We start from the raw sequence: 14,096 nt of genomic DNA, 5'->3' as shown, positions 1-14,096 counted from the left end.
CTTGTCCCACCAGACCTGGACTCTCGCTCCAGCCTCAGCAGCAGCTCTGGCGACGGCCTCAGTGACGCCCCCTACCGCCTGGTGCCAGGTCACAGGATGTGGGCCGATCGCAACGGGCGGCACGTGCTAGCGCTGATCGAAGACTTCAACGCTCTCCGCAAGCAGATCTCAGAGGGCCGGAAGCTGTCGCGCAGCATGGGGACGCAGCTTCACACGCTGGGGCGGCAGAGCAGCGAGCAGAAGGTACGTCCACCTTCAGAAGCCTGGAGTGGGACAACAGTTCAGTAACAGCTGTCTCTCATCAGGCTGTGGAGCAGCAGCAGGTGAAGGGCTTCTCCAGCAGCGTCAGCTCCATGCAGCAGGTTCTCGGAGAAGCTTCTCGGCTCCTCAAACTGGTCTGGAGAGTTTCTCTACCGGCTGGTCACTCGGCAGGAGATGGCAGCAGCAACAACAACCAGCAGGTCTGCGACACCCTCTGGCGCTCATCTCATCACCTCCATCCTAACACGCTAATCTGCAGCAGCAGGACCAGCAGCTGATGGAGGAGATCTCCAGGCTGAAGAGCCGGCTGTCGCAGCAGGAGAAGATGCTGAGCGGTGCCGTCAAACGTCTGCGGACCACCAACCAGCTGAAGGAGGGGATGGAGCGAGTCATCATCGACCAGCGTACGTCTCTCAAGGGACAGTCCACACTCTCCACACAACATCTCACCATCTTCTCGCCCTGCAGTGTCCCTCACGCACGGAGTGCTGAAGAAGGCCCGGGGAAACCTGGAGGTGAGTCGCCACAGCAGCTGGTCCGCACCAGCTGTGAGATCAGTCGCTCACCTGTGTCTTCTTATGTCAAACCACGCTAGACTAACTTCTGTGCGCTGGTCGGCCCCAGAGGCCCGACTGACACTTCAGAGCGAGGTCAGTGAGGTCCATGCATGAAGGTCCCAGTGCATGTGTCTGACGGCACGGAATGACCAATAAGATGCTCCTCGGAGTGATAGTGTAGTGACTGCATGGGCGTGTGCAGGAGACACTGGTCAGGAGAGGTGGCATGTTTGTGCATGTGCTCATGGAGGCCCCAACTAGTCCAGGTGTTGCTCTAAAGAGACGATCCCCCTGTCTGCTCTGAGAGTTAGTGTCATGAGAGATTGCGACTCCTCTCTGGCGCTGGAACATCTCAGGTTCAGTGTGTTTCAGAAACACGAGACAGCGTGTGCCGGCCTCGATGCGTGTGGTGTCTCTTGCTCTTGTCGTGCATGTTTGGAGTTTCAGCTACATGTGAAGAGAACAGTCTGGGAACATGCAGGGATTTAAGAGGATTCAGTTGGGTGTGGGGATGTCAGGGATGAAGTTTCTCATTCATCTATTTGCTCTCTGTTACAGGAAGTGCCAGTGAACGGCCAGTAGAGGTCGCTGCAGGAGCCTCCAGCCTTCACAGAGTGTAAATGTGCTTCCGTCCTGCTGACTTCACACTTTTAAATTGCACACATGGCCTGTTAAGATTTATTTTGGTACTTTGAGTTCGTAAATATTGTTTGTAAGGAGAATATTTTATTACCAAACTGGAGTTTTTATTCAGAAACAAGACGCAGTAAAGTCTGTGAAACTGTCTTCAGTCCCTTTATTAGATTGACGTGCTTCGGTATAAACGAATATCAAAAGAATTACAAAAGGTCTTTTGGCGGCGGCTGCGTCGTCATGGCGACCTATAAAACTAGGCCTGAGGAACCAGGACGAGGTGTTCATCTCTGCACCAGTCTGACGAAAGCCTGGACCAGCTGGATGACTGGCTCCTGACCTTCATGGCTGCCTTTTGAACCCGGCGTGGAAGGTTTGGGAAGGACCCCACTAGCTGGGGACGATGGCGAGCCTTTCCGGAAGTGTCTGGACAGTGAGGACAGCAGTGTGCTCTGCAGAGAAGACGGGATGTTCTCCATGAGCCAAGAATGATCCACAAGGAGGTTCATGAAGAGGGAGGCTGATGGGACCCAAGAAGAGTTTCTCACCAGTTCGGAGCTGAGCTCCTGCTTGAGTCTCTGCTTGTCTCGCGGCACAATGGCAGAGTCTTTGAGGCAGCGAACCGCCTGTGAGATCAGCACGTAGAAGCAGTTCTCCATCGTGAACATCAGCAGCGACCTGAGGGTCAGTGGAGTGTCACACATCACCAGCCAACAAAGTTCGACATTTAAATCTGTGCCAGCAGGGCGAATGAGGCTTCTGGGTCTTCAGTGCTTCAAACATCCTTTATGTAGTTCTACTACGCCACTAGATGGAGTCATTTGCCCTGTAAAGTCTTGGGGAAGAGAAGAGGACTCACTTGAGAGCTTGGACTTCATCTGAAGAGGCCAAAGCAACGATGCTCAGAGACGCTGGCTCCTTCTTCTTCTCCACCTGAGGAACCAAAGGCACCTTGTCACGGCTGGAACCTACGGGTGTGTGTGTGGGGGGCTCCTCACCTCTCCCAACATGCTCAGTGCCACGTTGATGGTGGCCAGCAGAGTTCCGAATGAAGGTGCCACATCAGGGTCGAAGGCCGGCGTGGTGAAGCTGAGCACGAACAGCGTCCGGTACTCGGCCAGGTCCATGCACTGAAACACGGGCGGGTCAGGTTCTCGGTGAGGTCTGGGGTGGGAGGACTCACCTGGTCCAGCAGGATTTGGCAGCAGTCTGGGGTGAAGTGCTGCAGGCTGGCCAGAGTTTTACTGAGGATCTTGAGCAGGCTACACTGCACTGCCAGCAGAGCCTTCTGCTCCACCTCCTCTCTGTCGCCCCCTGCTGCTCCCGCTGTCTCCCTAGATGGCGTCTGCGGCGTGCGCTGAGGTCTGGGGAGGGGCCCGGGGGGCAGCGCCTCCCCGTTCTTGGCCTTGACCCGAGGGAAACACAAAGTCAGACTCCTGCCGTCCGAGTTGTGAGTGTCAGGGCTGAGCTTGCTGTCTCACCTGCAGGTAGTGGTGCAGCATCTTCTTGCTGTGCAGCAGGTACGTGCACGTCTGGCACAGGTAACACAGGTTCACCTGCGTGGGCGATCGAGAGTAAGTCACGACAGCTGTGGCTCAGCGGCGACCTCTGCTGGACCCACCTGCACGTCCCGCAGCAGCTTGGGCAGGTGGAAGTGCCACTCCTTGCAGAAGTTTGAGAGCTGCAGCAGGAAGCCCACCGTGTGGTCGGCCTCGTCCAGACACGCCAGACTCTGGACCGTCCGCACCGCATTCAGACACTGAGGGAGGAATCCATGGGTCTGTCAGTATCCTCTCACACAAACCTGAGACTCCAGCTTCTTCCTCACCTGCAGGATCCGCTCCTGGTGCACGCCCACAAAGTCCAGAGCTTCATTGATGAAGTTGTAGCGCAGCGTCTTCAGCAGACTCTCCATCAGGGACATGCAGAGGCGGTAGACTCCGGGCCAGCAGGCCGAGTCCTGCGACCTCCTGGAGAAGCTCTGGAAAAGACCAGACAGGATCAGAGTCTGGTGGAAAGGGAGCGGCTCGTGTGACGGAGCAAACGCTCTTCTGACCTGAGAGCTTCCATTGGGCGAGCCTTCGTAGACACTCAGCAGAGGGAGACAGATGGTCTGGATGACCCCGGCCCCAGCAACAGCTGCTGCCCCCTGCAGGACAGAAGGAGAACCCAACATGTTTGCACGTTTTCCGGATGCTTTAACCGCAGCCTCTGCTCACACATAGCTTGTGGAGGTACCTGAGGTGTCCGTGCCAGAGTGAGCAGCAGGTGCAGCGCCGCCTCAGTGAAGTAGAGGTTCTGTTTGGACCTCAGACTGAGCTCCACAGCGCTCAGCACCGACGGGAGGACGGGCACCTTCCTCATCACGGAGACCCAGTGCTCCCCGTCTTCGTCAGTGCGGCACAGCTCTTTGGCCAGGTGCAGCGCCAGAACACACACCTGCACACAGCGGAGCCGGTATTAAACCCCTACCCTCCTGAAATGCAGGACCTGATATTGTGCGTGAATCTAGTGAAACTCGCTGGACTTCCATCACAGTCTTGGCAATATAAAAGTGATGTTTAAAAAAAGCTGTGTCAGCATTACTCCGGGGTGAACTGGCTGTGTGATGAAATGTGGCGATGTCCCATGGTAAACCAAAAAGCCTGAGGAGTTTCTAAACTGCTTGCTTTGCTCAGATGACTTGAGATCCTGATCCGTTTGTGCCTGACAAATGAGTCGCAGATTTTCGCCCTTGTTTGGGGCGTGTCTCCGACATCATGTGAGCAACCATGGAAGTGCGAGCGACGCAAGTGTCCATCCTGCAGAGCTGCGCTCACCCCGTCTCTCTGGTCCTTCTGGGGGCCGCGAGGAGAGTCTGTCTCCATGCAGTCCTCGTCCTCAGTGGCGTCCCCCGCCTGCTGAGTGTGACGCGTGTTGTCGATCAGGATCAGGGACTCTTCCTTCACCGTCTCGCACACAGAGAGCAGCAGCTGTGGCAGCTGGGAAATCTCCCCACCTGTCGCACAAGAAGAGCGGGTCAGCGACGGCAGAGGAGGCATCTCAGGATCAGACTTCTCACCGTTGAGTCCCTGGATCTGCAGCACAGAAATGAGCGCCGACAGGATCTTGGCTTTGGTCTTCTCCATCACCTGCTGGTCGGCTTGCAGGACACTCTCCAGGATGAGAGAGAGCGGCGGCAGGATGTCAGGAGCGGTGGCCACCACGCTGGAAGGGAATTTTCAGCGTTTTAGAGGAGGTTCACAGAGAGATGTTCCTCCTGCCAGCAGGTACCTTCTCCACTGTTTGAGGAGGACCACCAGCAGAGTCGCCATCATGGACCCAAGACGAAGACATGACGCAGACGAGGTCGTCGTCAGCTGCGCAAGAGAGGAAATATGAACCAACAGAAAAAAAGCACGTGACGATTCAGAGTAGACGCCAACTCACGGCGGCTTTGGTGGCGTTCAGCACGTCCATGAAGAGCTTCAGCTTGGTGGAGTCCTCCGTCAGGTGCATGACCTCTGCCTGAAAGCACAACCATCAGACCTGGGTCTCCGACTGCCCGAGCAGCAACAGGGAGGCACTGACGTGGCTGGTGGAGAGGATCAGCAGCATGCGCCAGGCGGAGATCAGCATCTGGGCCTCGGCAAAGTAGCACACGCCGTCCTCCTGCATCTCGGCCACGTGGCAGACCACCGACTTCACGTACTGGGACCAGTACTCGTACCGCCGCGCGTTGGAGAACTTCTGAAGCCCGTCTCTGAGAGCCTGCTCCAAAGAGCCGCTGCCACCAAAGAGAGGAGCCAATGTTACACACGGAGCTGTTCCTCAGGGCTGCACTCTTGGACCTCTACGACAATATAATTCCGCCATTATTGCTGATGCACGATATTATTGTCCACACTATTTTGATGCTAAATGAATCTTCCACTCTAGTTCACACCTCAACACCAGCAGGAATGAAAAAACAGAGAGAGAGAGAGGAGTGTCCAGCCATGGCACTCACCTGACCACGTAGTAGATCTCCAAGCCGATAATTTTCATGAGGAAAGCACAAGTCTCCAGGACACAAGGCTGGGCACAAACAGACTTTAGCATCATCATCACTGAGCGGTCAGATCCTGTGTCAGTACCTCTGTGGTGTCTGAAGGGGGGGTCAGTGTAGCGAAGAGCGGAGTCGTCAAGTTCTCCCAAAACCTGTCTCTGGAAGTACAAACACAAATCCTTCAACTCTCACGTTCAAGTTAGCAGAACCACGCTTGAGGACTTGAATTGAGCACGTGAAGGTGAGGTGATCTTCATCTCCACACGTCATTTTGCTTACTTGGCCCGCAGCACGGAGATGGCGCTGTCCCGGCGGTCCTGCCACAGCGCCAGCAGAAAGGCCAGAGCAGCGCGGTGGAGCAGCGGCGGGCACCAGTACTTTCCTTGCTGCTTGGAGTCGATCAGGTCCAATACGACATGTAGGCAGCTCCATTCACCCAGGAGAAACTCCTGAGGGTCACAAACACATGAGAAATGGCAACCTTTTTCTTCTTCTTCACATCCTCACCTTCGACCCTTCATTTCCATCTTTGACTTCCAGATTAAGGAAGAGCTCGATCAGTCCGGGCTGCGTCTCCACGGCAACGGTGAGAAACTCTAAGATCATGACTTTGATCCTCATGTCTTCCGTCTTGCTCTGCAGTCGGATTAAAAAGGCATCCCGGATGGCGGCGGCGTCGTTGCCCAGGCAGGCGTACACCGACATGGGAGCGACCTGAAAGCGATGCTAGGTCACGCTCACAGGAATGGGAACAGGGAATGACAGCACAGCAGGATGAATGGTCCTCACCGTGGCAAGCCTCTTGAGGAGCTGGATGGCCAGGCGGGGCAGCGCCGGGTCGTGCTTGTGGTAAATGTATTTGGCCAGGACAACTATGAGGTTGTTGCCGTGACCACCGTGCTGAGTCAGCGCCTGCTCAAGCGGGGACACCACATCGGACGGCGGCTTGAGACGGATCACGTTGTTGGTGACAGAAAAGGAGAGTTTGACTGTCTGGATGAGGACCTGACCGGGGCTCTCGGAGCCAGTGCTGCACAGAGACAAGAGGAGGCTTCAACACCTGCGTGCTGGTATCTCCAGCACACCTGCTCACAGACTCATTCCCAGCTCTCTGTTCTGCCCTGATAACTGCTACTAGCCCCCAAGACCCAGTCAACAGGTACCGGTGCCCCTCGTCAACATCCCTCCGATACATGTATTTCTATTCTCTCTTCTCCCGTCTTGTCACACTCTCAATGAGAACCTCATTATGTTTGCATCGACAAGTTGACTGCCAGCTCCAAATATGAAGCCTCTAGATGACCCTGTCTTTTCACCTGCTGGGCTGTGCAGCCAGAACCACATCTATCGTGTCCACGCCGACTCCCATGATGTTGACGACGGCCTGCCCAGCTTCAGTGTTGGTCAGGCTGTAGATGCACAGGGACTGCAGGGTGGGGCTGCTGCACACAGGGGGAGGATGAGTCAAACAACAACAGACAAACACAAACATGAACCACATTGTAAAATGCTTACCTGCTCTGATCTTCTCCCTCAGGGCTCAGATTGAGGATGGCGTGGATGAGCTCCAGTATTAAACAGCCTGTGAGAACATGCACTTTATTTCCTGTTCTCTTCAAGATGGCTGCAGACAGATTATTCACCTATTCGCTCTCTGACTCCATAGGTGTTGTAACGCCACTTGTGGTAGGTGGGAAGCATCTCCTTCAGCACCAGTAGCACGCAGGGGATCAAGCCTTTGTTTTGAGTGCTGCCCAGTTGGCCCTGAATCACAGAACAAACGGTTGTCAAACGTCTGGTGACTGTAACAGCCAAAGGCAAGAAGTGTGTTTTTCAGCCACCTTGACCAGAGTTGTGATGAGTCGGAGGAAGGCGATGGTGACACTATACTCCCCTCTCGGCTGCTCATTCTGGACCAGCAGGTTGCCATAGTTACCGGCTTTCATCCCATCAGCACTAAAAAAAAATTCATTCATTTAACACCCAACTAAAAACATGTAACCAAGTAAAAAAGGAAATCATGGTTTCGCATCTACCTGACACACTGGGCCATGTTGGTGAGAGGGTTGGAGGAGAAAGGTAGGAAGCCAGTGTGGTGCAGGCTGGACCAAACCTTGGAGGAGAGGATGACATCGTTTGTCAGATTTCAAAAACAGAAACATGATGCTCTGACTGGATACCAGGAGTGAAAACGGATTTAGTGTTTTTACTATTAGTTTCACATATAACAACTTCTTTTTCTTTGGGTTTCTCCCTTCCAGGGTCCTCTTCTCTCAAACCTACAAACCTCATGTCCTCCTTCACCACCTCCATCAATCTCCTCTTTGGCCTTCCTCTCCACCTTCTGCCTGGCAGTTCCAACCTCAACATCTTCCTACCAATGTACTGGCTCTCTCTCCTCTGTACATGTCCAAACCATCTCCATCTAGCCTCTCTGACTTTGTCTCCTAAACACCTGAGCACATGTGCTGTCCTTCTGATCTACTGCTTCCTGATCCTATCCATCCTGCTCACTCCCAGAGAGAACCTCAGCATCTTCATCTCTGCTACCTCCAGCTCTGCCTCCTGTCTTTTCCTCAGTGCCACTGTTTCCAAACCACACAACATAGCTGGCCTCACCACCCTTATGGACACTTTCCCTTTCATCCTTGCCGACACTCACACCTGACACTGTTCTCCAATGATTCCATCCTGCCTGCACCCGCTTCTTCACCTCTTTCCCACACTCTCCATGGCCCTGGACAGTTGAGCCTCAGTACTTCAAATCCTCCACCTTCTTTATCTCTGCATCCTTTAACTTCACCTGTCCACTTGGCTCCCTCTCATCCACACACATGTATTCCGTCTTACTGCCGCTAACCTTCATTCCTCTCCTTTCTAAGGCAAACCACCACCTCTCTAGATTATCTTCCACTAGCTCCCTGCTCTCACCACAGATCACAATGTCACCTGCAAACATCATTGTCCAAGGGGCTTCTTGTCTAACCTCATCTGTCAACCTGTCCATCACCATGGCAAACAATAAGGGGCTCAGAGCTGAGCCTTCCATATAACATCATATGAACCAATATCTCTTCTCTAAAAAGAAAGCAATCACCTTCCCAGGCATCCTGGCAGCCAAAACAGAGAGGCAGTTGACGCAGGAGGCGATCACATCCACAGGAGGGTTGATCACTGATGTCAACCTGAACACAGTTTCAAATGATTTTTTTTCCTCATTAATGATGAGAAATGAAGGACAAAAACAGTTGGGTCACTTACCTCTGCAGCAACATGTAGATGCGTGAGGTGAGAGGCAACAAACAATCGGACACTGTCCAGTCGGTGCTGATGATCTTGTGCACCAGATCCAGGATGGGCTTTACACGCACACACTGGGCGATAACATCTAGAGCGGGTCGTTAGTGGGAACAAATCAGAGTTTCACAGAGTCTCAAAAGTCGGCAAAGCATGAGAAGCGAAAGCTAAGAATCAGTACCTGCAGTTGAAACCACGTGCAGAAGCATCTCCACCTCACATGTAAAGAGAGTCCAGGCGCTGTAGGAGTAGTCCCAGCGCACAACGTAACCCTGGTCACCTGCAACCATCACCTGACCCAGAACACCTTGGGGCATCCACAAGTTTGTCTGGCCTGACCCTGGCAACATACACGTGATAAGTGCATATGTGTGACCAAGTGTCGGGTCACTGACGTCTGAAAGAACAATGAGGCAAACTAACCCAAAGGATAGAGAAGTTTAGGCGTTTGCCTCTTCCACAATGTCTCATCGTCCTTGAATATAATATCACTGGGCTTCTGCTTGTAAGCTTGAGTGTAGAACGACATCTTATCCAAAAAGTTATACACCTGGAGCACAAATATTAGAGAGCTGCAGGTTTAACAGGCTGACTACATGCTTCCAGGCCTGTATACCTTTTTAACAGTTGATTTGTTGGACAGAAGGGCCGTGAGGAGCTGCAGCAAAGGTCCAATCTTGTGAGGGAACATGCCGACAGCACTGTCCAGGATGATTCCCAGGCCCATGTTTGGCTTCTGGAAAACACATTCACACATTTTCTCTGCATAAAAACAATCTCAATTACATTCTCCAATTGCACACTATTAACCATTGCTTGATCCAAATGTTTTATTGCTCATAGTTATATGATGAAAAGAAATGACTACTTTTAACTGCAAGTAACATTTGCAATAACTAAGGCTTAATTTGGGTGACATTTAACAATTATATCAATTTGGCACATGTGTGTCTCGTGAGCTTTGTGTTAGCAAGGATGGATGACATTTGGCTTTAGGCATAGCAAGTCCTCTACCATAACACTTCCTGACCATTCTCTCGAGTCACACATCTGCTTCATGCCCTCATTCACAACATTTTGTCAAGAATTATTTCTCATTCCTTTGTTCTGAGAATTATTTCCACGCATGGTCATTTTATAGAACAGTGTTGTCCATGAGCGTTTATTTTGTTGCACCAGAGTTGAGTTGAGTACATTTGAAGTGTTATCTAGTCCAGTGATTCTTAACCATAGGGCCGGGACCCATGGTTGGGCCGCGAGCGCCTCCTAGAGGGCCGGGAAAACTTTTTTGTTTTACACCTCTGGGCCATGAGACGCTCAGTTTCCACATATGGTGGCAGTAGTGCAAATATCTGATAGTTAAAGAACTATGGAGAAGTTCTTTTGAAAAGAAAAAATGATGAAGAAAGTAAAAACTGTTCATGAAAGCACCTGTAGAAGCAGTTTTGAAAATTAATTGGAACATTTTATGGCAATACTTTCATTTACACTTTACTTATATCTTCTTTGAAGCATAAAATATATTGTTTTTATTATTTTATGATGTTTAGATAAGGTTTTATTATATTACACTCAGAATTTTATTCAGTTTTTCCAATTTTCTCAACAGTTAGAATCCAAGTATGCAAGTGTATTTTTTTTCCTTTAGTAAATTTGATGAACATGACTTGCACCTGGTTGCTGCTAGATAGACTTCTCAATTACAAATAAATATCTTTGCAATGATCACACGGTTTCATTTCGCAAGGGTTGGCTTTGTTTACGTGTAAGTAGATTAAGTAAGAACCCCTGATCTAGTCTATGATTAAACAGAAAAACTGTTCAGCTTCTTACCATTTCCCAAAAGACTTCAGCCAAGTTTGGAGCAGAGAGAACCTCACAGGCTACATCCACCAGATGGGAACCCTGCGTGTTGGCATCAGCCGTCTGTAAGTCGACAGCAGAGAACTGTCAACAGCGAGAAAAATTGAAGCAACGCTTGGATGAACTTCTCCTGCCAACCTGAAGGCTTTCTGCCTCAAAAGAGGTGATGACGAATGATAAGAGGCCATAGATGCACATCTTTGCTGTGCTTGGCGTGCACTGGGGGAGCAGAACAAAGTGTCAGTCAGCAAAGTGAACTTTCAGACAGGCGTTGATCAAGTTTGCCTACGTTGTTCCCAGAAGCGCTGAGGCCTTTCAACATCGCCGAGAGGTATTTAAAAACCCCCAGCTGCAGGGCGGTGTTACCAATCCTCCTGACCACCGGGTTTGACTCATCTGGTCTAAGCGTGTGTCTCAGCAGGACCCAGGCCAGCAGCACAGGCCCGTGATGAGGGATGTCCCCAAAAGTCAGAAGCAGCTGGTCCATCTCCTGCATGACAAACGGTAATGAGGAATACATTTGCAACATTTTTCACTTCAGGATAAATACCTTGACAATATCAGGAACACTGGAGAACTGATGCTGATCAGTACAGTCTTCTAAGGCACATTTTTGCAAAAAGTCGATGTCCATTCCTTCAACCAGGATGAGAGAACTTAAGTACCTACAGAAGTATGAAGAAACACATTAGCAAGCACAAGCTTTCTCTCAAGCAAGAGACCGAATTTCAATCTCAACAATAGCTGGTGAAGAACAGCCAAGGAACTCACCCAATTCGATCGACAAGCGCATCCATGCTCTTGTCTACGAGGTGCCTGTTGGTCTGCCGCAAACCAAAACCCTGCTCCTTGAACATCTTGGTGAAGTTGAGCATGTCAGTGGGAGTCATCTCAAAGTAGGCGTGATAGAGGAAGATGATCTCCAACAGCAGTGACTGTTCCCGCAGACACTGCAGAAACCACCGGGACACCTGTCGTTCCGTCTGGAGAGGAACACAATTTTATTAACTCAAACAGCCATGACAAAACTCAACTGATGGTTATGCACAGCACCGTAAAATCTCAACAAGACTGACCATGAGGTTGCCGTGTGTTTCCCATGTTGGTGCTTCAGCTTTGAAGAGCTTCTCAAACTGCGACTGGTAGTTGCCGATCAGATCCTTCTCTAGCTTATTCACGCAGTTTGCGTATTCCGCCTTGAAACACACGAATGTCAAATAACGGCAGATAAATGTAAGTTTGCTCTGCATCTGGTGCACTTCATTCCTACCCTGAAGGGATGCCGCTCATCTTGAAAGTACGTCAGCAGGAGCAGAACACATCTGAGCAGACACATGCGCTCATCGTAGTAATAGTCAGCAATCTGTGTATGTCAAAGGAAATCAATCCAGCAGCGTCGAAAAAGAAATGCATTATGTGAAGTGGAAAATGTTACACACACCTTCAAAAGAAGAGCTTGGCTTTGTCGTTCATCTTTAATTACAACCTATTAAAAACACGCGGTGAGACATAACTTGCAGAGCTTCACAGCTTCATATAAATTATATGTTTTTGGCACCTTTAGGGAATCTCTGGTTCCTCTGTAGTCCTCTTGAAGATACAACTGTAAAAGTTGCACGCTTTGTTGCTCATCCAGACCCTTTCACAAAAACAGTTGTTAGTGCAACCAAATCTGTTGTGGAAAACTTCAAATGAAACACTCACTAGTAGCTTACTGATCCTCAGCCCAAAATCCTTCAACGATTGTGCAACATCTTTGTTGGCCTTCACCTTGTCTGCAGAAGCAGAACTACAAGACAAGACGCAGATGATTATCGACCAGCTACATAGTGTATGCACAAACTCAAACTAAAACATTCCTCACCTGGAAGGTTTGTAATAGCTGAGTCCCTGATGCAGTCGATCCCAATGTTTGTCAAGTTCTGCTTCAATCTGAGCCTGAAGGTGTGAAAGGTATTATTTCCAAGAAAATGTATGCCACCATTTTGATACTAATGTCGACTGATGAACTCCTTTTACGAACATTTTAGTCAGATGCACAAAAACAAACATACCGGCTCTCGCAAAGCTGTTCTTCCGAGCAATATGGTCCATAATTCTCGGGAGCTCCTAGAACCATGAACAGAACCCAGCAAAAACAAAAGTTTAATTTAAAGATTTACTTAGTACGTTCTTACTTGGGATTTCGCAAAGAGTGAACTAAATTAAACTGCTTAATACACTGATTAAAAAAACCCAACAACAAACAAATCAAAATATAGATAACACCGTCTGAACTTATGGAACTAAACATTGTTATACACTTTAAGCACATTTACACAGTCTTAAGACATAAGAGATACAATTTATTTTGAATATTCATTTTAATAGTTGATTTTATAAACCATGAAATAACATTAAAAAGATAAGATTTATATTCATTGCGATTGATACGATGTTTATTATTAGTTGAAAAGGGATGCGTTTCGATAAGTGTGTAATACTTTCCACAACCTTTCAGATATATGTGGATTATTATTCGTCTTTTCTTTACAAAGTAACAAGTTCCATCTGAACAATGCACTGATGTACGATCCGTCATGCATTTATTTATTTCAAGATGTTAGTTGAATAGATGAAACAGTCAGATGCGGAAACCCAATCCGAAAACATGGGGGCACTACGGTGATTAAATCGTGTATTATAGATATACATATTGCACCAAACGGGAATGAAAGTAAAATGCACTGGCAAGATGCAACATGTGATCTACAGATGGTGACAACACACGTTGACAATAGGCGTTATGAACATGCTATGAAGCGTCAACGTGAGCTTTAGCAAATGTCACCAAGCGCAGTTATATTTTGTAACGGTATCGAATTGAAGCACATTCCAGGCAAGTTTGATCAGGCTGGAGCATTGTATTGGTAAATTCGAATTTGCATCCCATATCCGTTGCGGCTTTGCTGACATGCGCCGCGCCACCGAGTCCGTTTAAATAAAAGAATGCTAACACATGCTAAGCTAAACTCGCTTGGTGCCAACTGCTTAGAGAAAAACAGAGAAACCTCGGTACCGACACAGGCGTCATTTTGCAAAATTAAACGTTATCTTAAAGTGTTACTGAACTGCTACTTTTCTCCAAACAGTGACAGTAACAGTGACATGTGCCTAAGTTCGATCGGTACCTGGCGCTTGTGTCGGAGGCCGCCATCTTCGCTCCTGTCATCAGATTGGCCGTCAGCTGTGTCGTCACCGGTGACGTAGGGGGTCTGTTAACATCTTGCTCTTGCTCGTCATTGGTTGTCGACACGCGAGCCGACTAACGCATTACCGCCACCAGCTGGACTAAGACGGAACAGTTCTTTATATATAAAATAGGAATTAAGCAATTTACAGACAACAACAACAACAACAATTATTTCTATAACATAACTTATACATTATTATTATTTTGCAATTCTCCGTACTCGAAT

At 49.3% G+C, this 14,096-nt stretch overlaps 2 protein-coding genes across 14 annotated transcripts in view; one reads left to right on the top strand and one right to left on the bottom strand.

The window, feature by feature from the left end:
- cdk5rap2 (CDK5 regulatory subunit associated protein 2) overlaps positions 1-1,603 on the top strand; it is a 30,447-nt gene extending 28,844 nt beyond the window's left edge. For 10 of the 12 annotated variants that reach the window (XM_053858615.1, XM_053858606.1, XM_053858634.1 and 7 more), the window contains 6 exons: positions 14-243; positions 306-461; positions 521-665; positions 730-776; positions 857-911; positions 1,377-1,603. In XM_053858615.1, the coding sequence (XP_053714590.1) occupies positions 14-243; positions 306-461; positions 521-665; positions 730-776; positions 857-911; positions 1,377-1,438 (695 nt within the window). In that variant the 3' untranslated portion in view covers positions 1,439-1,603. The remainder of the gene's footprint in view (positions 1-13; positions 244-305; positions 462-520; positions 666-729; positions 777-856; positions 912-1,376) is intronic. The other 2 variants (XM_053858580.1, XM_053858589.1) reach the window with 2 other exon arrangements.
- On the bottom strand, positions 1,600-13,906 carry nup188 (nucleoporin 188). Of its 2 annotated transcripts, none has more exons than XM_053858686.1 (43): positions 13,809-13,906; positions 12,693-12,747; positions 12,503-12,576; positions 12,343-12,427; positions 12,197-12,277; positions 12,080-12,124; positions 11,909-12,001; positions 11,715-11,834; positions 11,410-11,621; positions 11,189-11,303; positions 10,928-11,128; positions 10,777-10,857; positions 10,609-10,701; positions 9,392-9,511; positions 9,199-9,325; positions 8,957-9,115; positions 8,740-8,866; positions 8,576-8,663; positions 7,515-7,591; positions 7,320-7,434; positions 7,122-7,242; positions 6,994-7,060; positions 6,795-6,920; positions 6,268-6,508; positions 5,986-6,192; positions 5,758-5,927; positions 5,567-5,636; positions 5,440-5,507; positions 5,022-5,217; positions 4,881-4,958; positions 4,725-4,810; positions 4,513-4,658; positions 4,271-4,449; positions 3,690-3,890; positions 3,508-3,600; positions 3,280-3,432; positions 3,073-3,210; positions 2,933-3,007; positions 2,635-2,856; positions 2,450-2,581; positions 2,311-2,384; positions 2,000-2,129; positions 1,600-1,903 (listed from the first exon to the last, which is right to left on the bottom strand). In XM_053858686.1, the coding sequence occupies exons 1-43, from the start codon at positions 13,847-13,849 to the stop codon at positions 1,736-1,738; spliced, it is 5,250 nt and encodes a 1,749-aa protein (XP_053714661.1). In that variant the 5' UTR covers positions 13,850-13,906; the 3' UTR covers positions 1,600-1,735. The 2 variants fall into 2 exon arrangements, with proteins under 2 accessions (XP_053714661.1, XP_053714669.1); XM_053858694.1 differs by having other exon boundaries at positions 6,795-6,917.
- Positions 13,907-14,096: the final 190 nt, after the last annotated feature.

Source organism: Synchiropus splendidus, chromosome 1 (genome assembly GCF_027744825.2).
Source record: "Synchiropus splendidus isolate RoL2022-P1 chromosome 1, RoL_Sspl_1.0, whole genome shotgun sequence".
NCBI lineage: Eukaryota > Metazoa > Chordata > Actinopteri > Syngnathiformes > Callionymidae > Synchiropus > Synchiropus splendidus.
The sequence above is the reverse complement of the archived record's forward strand: the minus strand, read 5'-3'. Positions and strand labels throughout refer to the sequence as shown.

Excerpts from the sequence above, each read along its gene's own strand:
- nup188 (XM_053858686.1), bottom strand. The coding sequence starts at position 13,849 with ATGACAGGAGCGAAGATGGCGGCCTCCGACACAAGCGCCAG. Across the intron at positions 7,592-8,575 it reads CTGCCAGGATGCCTGGGAAG|GTTTGGTCCAGCCTGCACCA; the intron begins GTGATTGCTTTC and ends CTCTCCTCCAAG. Across the intron at positions 4,959-5,021 it reads TGATCCTCTCCACCAGCCAC|GCAGAGGTCATGCACCTGAC; the intron begins GTCAGTGCCTCC and ends TTGTGCTTTCAG.